At 44.4% G+C, this 12,500-nt stretch overlaps 1 protein-coding gene across 2 annotated transcripts in view; it reads left to right on the forward strand.

The window, feature by feature from the left end:
* The window catches only part of dpf3 (double PHD fingers 3), a 25,068-nt gene extending 12,572 nt beyond the window's left edge, over window positions 1-12,496 (forward strand). Inside the window, exons 4-12 of one of the 2 annotated variants that reach the window (XM_030346089.1) lie at window positions 3,358-3,491; window positions 4,447-4,539; window positions 4,785-4,857; window positions 5,532-5,573; window positions 6,699-6,836; window positions 7,164-7,292; window positions 10,077-10,189; window positions 10,731-10,812; window positions 11,077-12,496. In XM_030346089.1, the coding sequence (XP_030201949.1) occupies window positions 3,358-3,491; window positions 4,447-4,539; window positions 4,785-4,857; window positions 5,532-5,573; window positions 6,699-6,836; window positions 7,164-7,292; window positions 10,077-10,189; window positions 10,731-10,812; window positions 11,077-11,144 (872 nt within the window). In that variant the 3' untranslated portion in view covers window positions 11,145-12,496. The remainder of the gene's footprint in view (window positions 1-3,357; window positions 3,492-4,446; window positions 4,540-4,784; window positions 4,858-5,531; window positions 5,574-6,698; window positions 6,837-7,163; window positions 7,293-10,076; window positions 10,190-10,730; window positions 10,813-11,076) is intronic. The other variant, XM_030346090.1, reaches the window with a different exon arrangement.
* The last annotated feature ends 4 nt before the right edge of the window (window positions 12,497-12,500 follow it).

The raw sequence follows: 12,500 nt of genomic DNA on the forward strand, positions 1-12,500 counted from the left end.
GTGTGAGTGTCTAGCTGCGTGCTTGTGCGTGTGTGTGTGTGTGTCTGTGTGTCCGTGCTCGTGTGTGTGTATTTGTGTGTCTGTGTGGGCACCCGTGTATGCATATTTATGGCCTATCGAAGGGGGATTTTAGCAAAGGAATGTCCAGGGAACTGGATAAGGAGGGGAAATAAAGGCAGGTCTTTGTGTTTTGCCGAACTTTTGTTTTCCTGAGCTGTCTTTTAAAATGCAATGCAATACCGGGCTGCACAATGCAATTATTCTCACAAGAAAATAACATCCCTTGAGTTGGCACCAGAGAAAAACCAAACAGGATGCCTAAAGCAGAGGAATGGAAGAGAGATCTTTTGTGCTATGTGTTGTTCTGCTAAAACACTATACCTCTCTTCAGTGTCTTGTGAAACGAGGAGCTAGGTCCCAGAGCAGGGCGTTTGGCTGAGATATCTATCATAACAGGATAGGGGGATGAGAAGGTTTTCTTTCTCAGGGGCTTTTACAAAATGTTTTATGTGTATTGAATGCTTCCTGAAGCAGAGAGGTTTGTCTTCATGAAGATACACTGTGGTTCTTTAGGCTGTTTTTAAATCGCCCAACTATCTCTTCACGTGTTATCAATGCCCTGGAGGTTGTCATTCCATCTGCAGATATCTTTTTATAGTTTTCAACCAATTGTGATATAAATGGTATAATCGGTATAGGAGATAAACAGCACTCTTAGTGAGTTGGTTTGCTCAATATGAGTACTTTGGGCTTGATGTCAGACTGGCTTCAGCGTTAGCACTTAAAAACAGTTAGCATTGTGTAGCGTCTTATCCTAGCTATCTTTGTTATACAAATGGGCTAGCAATTGTGTTGGCAATTGTTTCTATAAATATCTTTATTGCACCGGCAGCGATACGTTGTTGTTTCTCTTTCCTGACAAATGTACTTATGGCAAGTCGTTTCGGATAACGCCTAGAATTGAGCGTGAAAGGGAACAGAGTGGTGTCCACCTTAGATCATCCTGCTGTGTCATGGCGTTAACCATATCAATAACCAATCAGCCCGACCCTGACATCAGGCACCTCCTCACAACCTATTGGGCTGTGTTTGTGGGTTCTTTAGATCAATTTATGATGATGTGTGTGTGTGTGTGTGTGTGCTTGTATGTATGTGTGTGTCTTTGCATGTGTGTGAATAGTGTGTGCTTGTATTTGTGTCTGATTGTGTACATTTGTGTGTGTGTGTGTGTGTGTGTGTGTGTGTGTGCACGTGCAGTGTGGGGGTCAACCCCTCCTTGGCCGACCAGAACATTGTGTCCATGTCCCTCCCACCTATTCCCATAGGGGCTGAGGGGGGAGGGAGGGGGAGGAGAGAGGGGGCGAGAGGGAGGGCGAGGGAGAGGGTTTAGGCAGTAGGGAAATTAATAATTGACGAAAAGAAAAGGAAATACGAAGGGAGGAAAGAAAATACATTGGTTGGAGGGAAGACGGAGGGGGTTCGGGGGGGGAGAATGGGGGAGGCAGATCGGGGGTGCAGTGGGGGACGGGAGGGTGGGGCTGGCGGTGGAGGTCAGGGGTGAAATGAGCGTCAAGGTGAGAGAGGACATCTTTAAAGGCGCTGCGTCCTCTCAGACACAAAGAAAACACATGATGACCCCGAGGGAGGGGGGAGGGAGGGGGGGAGGGAGGGGGGAGGGGGGGAGGGAGGGGGGATAGGTTGCAATGAATGGACATAAAATAGAGAGAGAAGGAAGGAGGACAGGAAGGAAGGAATGGTGACATGCATGAAGGGATTGATAAATGGAGGCATGGAAGAGAAGGAAGAAGGTAACAAGGATGGAAGGATGCGATATAGGAAGGGTGGGTGACATGAATGAAGGGAGGGATATAGGGAGGGAGGAGGGAAGGCAAAAGAAAGGAAGTGAGGAGGGGGGAGGGAAGGGAGGAGGGCACGAGGAGGGAGTTGGGGGGGGGAAGAGGAAGGCATAGCAGCATTAAAACAAGACAGTCTTTCAGTCCCTGAACGGCCTTTACCCCTCTCTCCCTCCCTCCCTCAATCCCTCCCTCCCTCCCTCCCTCCCTCCCTCCCTCCCTCCCTCCCTCCCTCCCTCCCTACCTCCCCACACAACCGTTTCCATTCACATCCCTGTGTTATTAAAGTTCAAGGTGGGGGGAGTGACCACTAAGCTCACAGCACTGTGTGCATCTGGACAGAAATAAGAAAGATGGACAGATAAAGAGAGAGAGAGGGAGAGGCCAGGGCACAGAGGTAGAGTGAGAGACAGGGAGACAAAGAAAGCAGAGAAGGAATAGAGATGACCTCCTATTGATGAGAGAAGATCGAACAAAGTATTGAACAAAAGGCTCCTTAAGGGACACATAGGATTGCTTCAAGTGTGTTTTTTTCATCCTCAATGGGTTGTAGGTGAAGAAGCTGTTTGTGTAGGGTTTGATGATGTCTTTTACACCCATGTATTTGTCTTGTTAATTACCCAGAAAAACGATCCTTAAGATAAGACAGCTGACGATTATGAACAAAATATGTAATTCACTATGAATATTACCATTCATTCAGGATGCAAGTCATACCATTTAAAATCATAGCAACCGAAAGAATAATACATTTAGCAAATGTATCCTTAGCTACATTTTGTAAATGAAAGAGAGTGAAACTGAAAACATGAAAGAAGAAAGGAAACCTAAAAATTAAATAAATATAAAGCGACATGAAAGCAAAAGGATATTGCATCTGCTCACATTCAGAGGGCGGTTGAAACATGAGGAAACAGTATTTTAATGAGTTCCTCTGTCGTGGTTGGACACACTCATTCAGCCATCTCTTTCATCTGGCACCTGGCACACTTGAGGTTTTATTGATTTGGAGTCTTCCCGGGACTGGCTTTTCAGTGGCTAGCCACCGGAGCTAAGGCTAGCTGCGGTTAAACCACACACACACGCACACAAGCGCATACATGCACACACCATGTACACATGCATGTGTGCCCCCCCCCCCCCCAGAGGTAACTTAATGTGACATGCACATGCCTGTAAAAGCATGGATAAAAATAACTCTCTAACCCTAACTCTCTCTCTCTCTCTCTCTCTCTCTCTCTCTCTCTCTCTCTCTCTCTCTCTCTCTCTCTCTCTCTCTCTCTCTCTCTCTCTCGTCCACTATATATAGTTTTTTCTTCACATGACAGTAACACATGCAAACACACAAACACACACACACACACACACACACACACACACACACACACAATCTCTGAACTGTGCATTTCTCCATCTAACACCTCGTTGCATTTCATATCACTCCCATCTCTGTTGACCCTCCCCACCCTCAACCCCTTCCCACTTGACCCTCGCCCCCCACCAGAAGCCGAGCTGGCCCCGAAGCGGGAGGGCCCCCCGGGGGAGGCCACGGCCCTGGAGGCCCTGCTGAGGGGGGACAGTCTGCTGGAGAAGACCAACAGCCTCACCACGGAGGAGGAGACCCTGCTGGAGATACAGGTGCACTACGCTACGCTATGGCACTCTACACTGTACGCTAGGGGTGGGAATCTCTTGGCACCTCACGATTCGATTCCGATTATGAGGTCAACGATTCGATTCTGAAGCGATTATCGATGCATCTCGATGCAACAATTTTAGTAATGTACGTTTCCATGCGTGATTTTCAAAAATATATATACATCTGGGTTTGCTACTCAGAGTTTGCTATTCACTACCTACTTTTGTGATGATCATTAAAGACATCAACAGATGAATTAACTTATCTAATATTTCATAAGAGGGAAAGCTTTTCTCACAAATATGACTTTCTATGAACAATGCAATAATCAATGCAGCTTGCATTATAACACAATATGGAAGCATGCAAAAAATAGGTTTCAGATTTACTTTCTTTCGAATCTTTCTTTTCTATGTCATTCAAGGCCAAGCTGCTCTTGAATTAGAAGGAGTTCTTGTGTCTGGCTGTGAGTTTGCGCACATGCTATGCGTAGGCTGAATCGCAATCGTGTCAAGAAATAAGATTGGCCAATACACACTGAAGATAAATTCAATAATTTTAAAATTCCCAAAATTTTCCCTCTGGCGAACAGAATCTTGCAGCAGGAAAAAAAAAAAGACATCGAGACAGAATCGTTCTAGCAAGAATCGCGATGCATCGAAGAATCGATTATGTTTCCCACCCCTATTATACGCTACACCAAGCTACGCTATACGCTAGGATAGGCTGTGTTATGCTATAGTAGGCAACACTACACTATATGCTACACCATACTATGCTAAGCTATGTTATGCTATGCTATGCTATGTTATGCTATGCTTTGCCACGCTATCTCATTCAGTCTGATGTCATTATTTTCAGTGCGTAAACATCATAAATAAATCCCTTGCACTGTGGAGACGAGTTAGCTTCCCATTTTCTTGTTCTGTAACTTTTTCTGTCATCCGTTTGTAGAGAGTTCTGGAGGCAGACGAGAACGGGGATGGGTTCCAAGACGAAGACGACTTTGAGGTGGACACTCCAAAGAGGAAGAACAGGAACAGAAAGGTAGGTGTGTCTGTAATGGATATGAGATGGCCATTAAAAACTAATTTAAAAAACACATTGAGATGAAATGTTCACCTAATCTGAAAATGTGGAAATATGGGGAATGGAGATTGTGTGCGTTTGGGGAGAGTTAGAAAATAGAGTACATCTTGTACTTATTACCTCCAGTAGTGAGTATGGCATGCATTCGATGCAGCGGTCTGTGTAGGATTGTTGTACTGAGCCGGGTTGTCATGTCTGCGCAGGGCAGAAGTTCCAGTCGCAAGAAGGCAGAAGCAGCTGCAACCGAAGACCAGGATAAGCCTTACGTCTGCGACAGTAAGGAGAAACGACAAAGAACAACGTGTTGGAACTCACCTGTGTCTCATTAGATGCATTCGTCATGTGACCTGTGACCCGTCTAGCTACCTTTCCGCCTGTTTCATTCATCGCTCAGTCCCGCCCCCCTGTGTCACGGAACATGACATGTGAGAGGCTCCTCTAACAGGTCAATGTACGCGAGCCACAATGAACATCCACGAGATTGAGCGTAGCTTCAGCTTTCTCAGCTAAAAGAAAAAGCAACGGTTCTCTTATTTTAAAGTGAGATTAATGACTACATTTTTAACACTTCATCATGGCTTGTTATGGTAACAGCATTGTGTTTCTGTTATGTGCAGTTTCTTTTGATTCCTTTTACATGCCTTTATTATCTGTTGCTATGGAAAAATACAAACAGCCACCAGGGGAGAAATTTTTGATACAGTTAATTGTGCTTAAACTTTCTGTTTCCATTGCCAACGAGCAGGGCAGTCCTCTCTGCCACAGCATGGCGTAACTGATCAACCAGACCCGACTAGCATGCCTCTTGGGGTTAGCCGAAACCCGACAGCTCAGGATCTGTGAATGAGCCCCAAATGAACGTGTTTCATCCTGGTTTTATGTCTCTTGTCTCTTGTCTTTTTCTTTTTCTTTTTGTATTGTCTGCGTTTGTGTCTTGTCCTCTGTTCCAGATAGACACAAACAAAAGCATAACTCAAAAAGGGCCGAAGAAGGTATACGAATCCTGTCGCCATTTTGTCTTCCTAGCAGAGTAGACGCTAACGACACGAGCTAGTGTGGGAATGGTTTGACGTGATGCTGCTACACCCGCGTTTAACCCCTGCTTCGTAGAACCAGTCGCTGCTTCCACGCAAAGCCATGCAAGCGTTGCATGTACCTAACACCAACGGCACTTTGCATTTCTTCTACGCTTGCTTAATGGCCCAGAGTGTGATAATGAATCTAATCTTGTCAGTTTAACTAGCTCAGGGTTCACCCAGATATGCATGTTCCTGGGCTGTACAGAACTGCACATGGAGAGACAGCTGTAGCCAATGTAGAAGAACCTGTTGGTCACAAGTAGGAATAAGAAATGGCGAAGCCTCTAACAAATATATGCGCACTGACCTTTAGATAACTTATCATTAGCTTTTTTTTATATTGGACGTATTTTAAAAACAGATTGGCTTCACTATAGCGTGGCTGTAGAATAGCATCACAACAGGGAGCTTCTTTAATGGCTACCGCTGTAATAGAAGTGTAGCAACAGATTCCTAATGGAACCATTTTGACATTGTGAGGATAAAGAGGCGGCCGCTTGATCAGGTTCAAATGAACATGCAGGATTTTTATATCACGGAAAGACGATGTTCAAGACTAAAACACTATAGCTGAGCATTGTCTGGTAAAACGGGCTGAGCCTGATTGTTTGTATGGGAGCGTTGATATGGGTTGAGAATAGCAATCACACCACCGTCAAGGAGTGGTTGCTCACTGTGTGATTCAGCTGCATGGGATTCAGTTTTTCGTTCCCTGTGTTTTTTAGTGTGTGATGCATTTGGAGAGCTCCCTGTAGTCAACCCATTAACATTCAGCATGGCCGACGTGACAAAATCAATCCAGAACACAGATTGACTGCTTTAACGTAGACCACAATTGACCATGTAGCTCCCTCGTGGCTGCATTCAGAACGTCACAAGCATCTGAGCACCATCCATATCACCGTATGTATTGTAGCGTTGCAGAGAAAAGAACGCAAGGTCACGTTTAAAACGTCCCACCAGCCAACCCATCACTATTTTGACGCCTGTGCCTCCTAAGTGGTTTCTGATGTGTCTCGGCCGTGTGTCCACCTCCAGTCTGCGGGAAGCGGTACAAGAACCGGCCCGGCCTCAGCTACCACTACACCCACACCCACCTGGCGGAGGAGGAAGGGGAGGAGGAGAAGGAGCCCGAGTTACCAGAGCCCTCGCCCCCCCGGCCCAGCAACCACAAACGTAAGTGTCTGGTCGTGGGACGTCCCGCGGGGTGGTAGGATGTCACTTGTGTGCGTGTAGTACTGTACAAACACGTGGTGTGTAGTATGTCGACGGGTGTAGTGTGTGTGTGGGGGTAGTTTGTAGTGTGTAGTTAGACAAACCTGCATACACGCCATTCCCCGCCTCCGTGATTAAGTCCTGATGTCTTTTGTGACCGTTCAGAACCCCAAGCACAAAGCCCCCAATCTGTTAGCCTTTGTTAGCATCTTCCCATCCCCTCCTCCTCCTCCTCCTCCACCTCCTCCTTTCACCCTCCACCCTGTGCGTGTCCTCCCCCGCTGACAGCCCAGAAGGCGGTGGACGGCAGCATCATCCCCAACGACTACTGTGACTTCTGTCTGGGGGACCAGGAGGGCAACCGCAAGACGGGCCAGGCTGAGGAGCTGGTGTCCTGCTCCGACTGCGGCCGCTCCGGTAACACACGCCGCCTCTTCCTCCCCTCGTCTCACTCTGTCTGCAGCTGTCTTTGTGTCTCTCTGTCTGTCCGTCTGTCTGTTTGCTTTCCAGGGCGATTATGGTGGGACGGAGGAAAAAAAAAACCGTAGGAATCAACTTGTTGTAGGATACATGTAGTGTTTCTTAAACGTTGTTTCTCAATTATTCATTAATTCATTTCTCCAAACATTTATTTCCTGAATTAAAGTTGATAAAAAAAAGAATGGAAGGAAAAGTGAATCTATTACAACTATTTATTAATAACAATTTAAGCTCTAAATCCGGCATTTATGTACAAGAAATATATTTCAGAGTCCTGTTTCAAAGATTTGGATTGATCTGTATTATGACAAGGCTACAGGACAGGGACTTGTCCAGTAGGGGGGGCACCTACTCCCCAAAAGAGATTTAATTGGATGAGTGCCAACCTTACTAGATCATAGACATTTAAATACAATAATTTACATTCAGAAAACAAATGGGCATTGTCCACCACGATCTGCAAAGGGCGGGAGTAAAGTTCTGGCCCTATTCCCATCCCTGTGCTCCACTGGGCCCCCACCCTACTTAATGAGTCTGGACACGATACAGCCTATTGCATTACATTTCTCAATGTATTATCATCGTTTCAAATGATTAGTCTGAATGCCAAACATATGCCATAATAAAGGTTTGCGTTGGCAACCACTGACTTTACAACGATTACATGAATCATATTTTCAGACACATTTTGAATGATTTCCAATGTTTGCTTTGTTACTTTCAATCCGCGCTCGTGTCCATCATCCTCCCGATGGGGTCGTCAATGAGCCTGTAGCCGTCCTGAACCTCTAGAGCTCTGGGTGGAGCTCTGTCTCTCGCTCTCTCTCTCCCAACACAACAACGTGTCATGCCTGCTGCTTGCGTCCGTCCTGCATGTGTCATCGTACCAACCTGTCTATTTCTTTAGAAGACCTACATCCAGGCCATTCTTTTCCTTTGGTTTGTTTGTTTTCTTTGGCCTTGATTCTCCCTGGTCCTAGTGGCTAAAGGAGCCTCATCTGTCGCACCTCTCCAAGCCACTGACCCCACATTCTCCATCTCATGCAGGGGTAGAAGCAGATGCTTCCGTCGAGTGAGAAACACCCGCTTTAGTGCTGTAGCTCCTCACGTCATCGGGTTGCGTTAGCACTGGTGGCGTCAGAGTGGGCTGTGCCTTGTCTTTTCCGTACTCTGATGTACGCTGATGTTTCCATGGTAGCCGGAAGAGGAAGAGGGGAGGAAGACGGTTGCCCTCAAAGAGTTGTCCCTGTCTGTCAGCCAGGCGTCCACGTTTTACGGCTTTGAAGCCGGAGCTGGACGACGTTTTCTTCTCTGAGAATGAAGCCTTGGTTGAGGGCAGTCTCCCCTTGTTTTTAGCTCGAATGGGATGGATCTTTCATAGCATAAGACAGCTTTGAGGCTACGATGGACTTCAGACTTGCGGCACTAAAGGGTCTTGTGCTAAAATATATAATAATCACGAGTACCTGAAACCCCTGGATTGCAGCATCCATTTTGGACATTTGGAAGGAGATTTCATGCTGAAGAAAAGCTCTGTTTTTGGAATACGGACCTTCCTAATGACTTCCCCATTGTCCTTTTGGATACGGTTACATTTGACACAATGCTCAATATATTTTTGCACCTATACTTATATATTTTTGTCTATACTTATGGAATCTGGGTAGACAAAGTGGTCAATGAGACAAGGGAACCCTCTGTGCCACTGTCCAAATTTGGGGCAGGTTAAGGGCTCTTCCTGAACTTTTTAAGCCCCTCCCATTGGCCAGAGGGGACAGGAAGGAGGTAAGAGCCATCAGCATTCCATCAGCCCTCCTCACTGTTCGTACATAACGTGGTCCCTTTTATGTCGGCAAGGCACAGAATGCCGGCTGTGCTGCGAACCAGCACATCTTGTACATTGAAACCTGATGTGCTACTGAATCACTTCATTTATGAACTGCAATCATACGTCGTTATTTGTTGCTCGGGTGACACAGGATTTGTAGACAAGTTGTTTTTTCATGCACCTTGGACACATGTGTCCATGGTTTGGTTTGTGGCTCATGATACCCCATTGGTACCTTTACACTTGCTCACACTAGTAGTAGTAGTAATAGTTTTTAAATTACTATTATCTATTATTTATTCAGGTTTCAGTAATTTGGACAGTGACAGACTGATAATCCCTTTTAAATTTCACTTTATGTAAAATGCTGTTTTTTTTTTACACGTGACCAATAAAAAACGTTCAACTTTCAACATACGATGCTGACATCATTGTAATCCTTTGTAACTCAAACCATTCAATGCGGTTCTGTGGCATTGATGATTTTATACTAACATACATGCTTTCTATGTTCAGAAAAACAAATGTCCTTCTATTGCACGCCATTATATATATACCCGGCAGGACGTTTATATACATATGCAGGCTGTCCTCCCAAGCAATCTTCAATGTTTAACTTTATATCCTCATTAGTAGGTTTATATTCTGAGGACCTTTCTTTCACTGGAAGTGTCCTGCCTATGTAAATACAAACCCTGTTTTTAATCTCCTCTTTCTCTCTCTCCTTCCCGCCCCCTTCTCTCCTCGTTATCTCTCTTCTCTGTCCTACCCACTTCTGTCGATTCCATCCCCTTCCCTCCTCTTTCCCACTCTCTTCTCTCCTTCCCTCTCCCTTCTCTCCTTTTTCTCCCCTCTTCTCTCCTCCCCCCCCCTCCCACCCCTTCTCCTCACAGGTCACCCAACGTGTCTGCAGTTCACAGAGAACATGATGACGGCGGTGAAGACGTACCAGTGGCAGTGCATCGAGTGCAAGTCCTGCAGCATATGTGGAACCTCAGAAAATGACGTACGTGTCTGGTGGTAGATGGCTCTCACTGAGCCAAAGATATACACATAGTTTGTCCTACTGTCATCGTAAATAAATCCTTAAACACTTAAACTTAAATACTTAAACTTTTGAGTATATCTCATGTCCTCAGTCACCTAATCAGTCACTGAATAAATATGTGTTTCACGGAAACTAGACTGTACCATTCAACTTGAGTAAATAAGCCAGTACTATTGGGGACTGCAGATGCAAATAAGCCTAAGGCTAACTTTGGTGCAATGCATTAAATGGATACATTTATGTTTTTAATTGCAAATGGTCCCTTTCAAATAAAATCAAATAAAATCAAATAAAGGAGGTGATTTAGAAGTATAATTTCACTGACATGACCCCAAAGATGTTTTCACAAATCAAATAGAGTTTTGGGCCTCCTGCCTTTCTTCTATTTCTTTCAATTAAATTATATTCATTAATCATTATATAGTAGTTATATTATTTTCGACATGAATCATATCTCTGTAGTTTTAAAGCAATCGACATGAATCATTTGTCTCTGTAGGACCAACTGCTGTTCTGTGACGACTGTGACCGGGGCTACCACATGTACTGCCTGAAGCCGCCAATGAACCATCCTCCAGAAGGTGAGGCCTCACACACACACACGCACGCACGCACGCACGCACGCACACACGCACGCACACATGCACGCATGCAAACACGCACACAGACCCAAACACACACAAACACAGAAACACCCACAGACATGCACAGCTGACACCTTGTCTTCCATGCTTATACGTTGATTGAATAAACATCTCTCACCTCTCTCTCACTCTCTCTCTCTCTCTCTCTCACCTTTCCTCCCCCTCTGTCTCTAATCTCTCTATCCTTGTCTATCTCTTCAGGGAGCTGGAGCTGTCACGTGTGTTTGGATCTGTTAAAGGACAAAGCTTCAGCCTACGAAGAACCATAACATCCCGGTTCTCTGTCTCTCACACACACACACACACACACACACACACACACACACACACACACACACACACACACACACACAAGCACATGCACACACACACACACACACACACATGACTTAGAGTGCATTAACAGGCTCAGGGCCGTTTAAAGGGTTTCCTGTGTTAGGAGCAGATATTCTCTACCTCTAGTTTATTCAAAGGAACAACACTTCTAGACCCAAATGCATAAAATACAAATACTACACACCCGACACACGATCTACAGCTGGGCAACAGAGAGCCTGTGACTCCTCTACCTCGTCATGTCCGACAAAACTGACAAAACTGTCAGAACAAGATTGGTATTGGTTTATCGGTATTAGCATTGGCGATATATTTTGGGCAAATTACTTCCCCCGGTTTCGAGCCAAGCAGCACGTCCTCAGATTGTCACTTGTTTTTATATTATTATGATTTATCATGCAGACTTTCTTCCAGAAGAACTATTGGATCTTCCTTTGAGGCCGATAATGCCGTCGGTCACATTTGTCAAGCTAAACTGTCATTTATTTGTATTGCAGAGATTGATTTTTAGTACGACGCATAAAGGTGACGTCTAATGTAACATGAAAAGAGAAAATATATATGTTTCATGCATTTCCGACATAATGCAAACTGTGTCCTCTTTCTGTCATTGCTGTCATCCATCAACAACTCAAACCCCCTTTTTGGTTCAACTTTGCTCGTGGCTGTTTTTACAAATTATCCAAATGAAAGAGTCTGTTATATGAAAAGAATATATACATTTTAGACCTGAGCCGTTTGCACTGCCAGACAGTCTTGGAAAAAAGTCTTTATATTAACAAATGTGTATGTATTTGGTCAAAACATTGGTTACACTCCTGATTTCTTACAGATAATGAATAGACTACAAATTGCATCATGAATATATGAAGACAATGCACCCAGAATAAGCTCTGTCATCATAGTAACAGATATAGTGCTTCCTACCATACATCCATCCCCAAATGTTTCTATAAAACACATGATTGTTAAATTGCTTATAACCTTAACAGGACATTTCATTCTGTTACACTTTTGGTTGTGTTTTTATTATTTTTATGTGATCTTGCTTTTCCACAGACAATCATGACGTAGCATAGAACCATAATGTTAATAATGTGAAAAGTTTTTATTGTGCTTCTTTTAATATCAACTATAATGATTTCTTTATTTACCCATTTTTTGTAAATGTTTTTGATGTCCTTCGTATTTGATGCCAGCAGTGATTCAACGTCATACAATTGTAGTTTGTTAATGTTAACGTTTCGTTGTTTTGTGAAAATTAAAGAATTTTCCACAGATCTTACTTA

The sequence above is a fragment of the Gadus morhua genome, chromosome 21 (genome assembly GCF_902167405.1).
Source record: "Gadus morhua chromosome 21, gadMor3.0, whole genome shotgun sequence".
In the NCBI taxonomy this organism is placed as follows: domain Eukaryota; kingdom Metazoa; phylum Chordata; class Actinopteri; order Gadiformes; family Gadidae; genus Gadus; species Gadus morhua.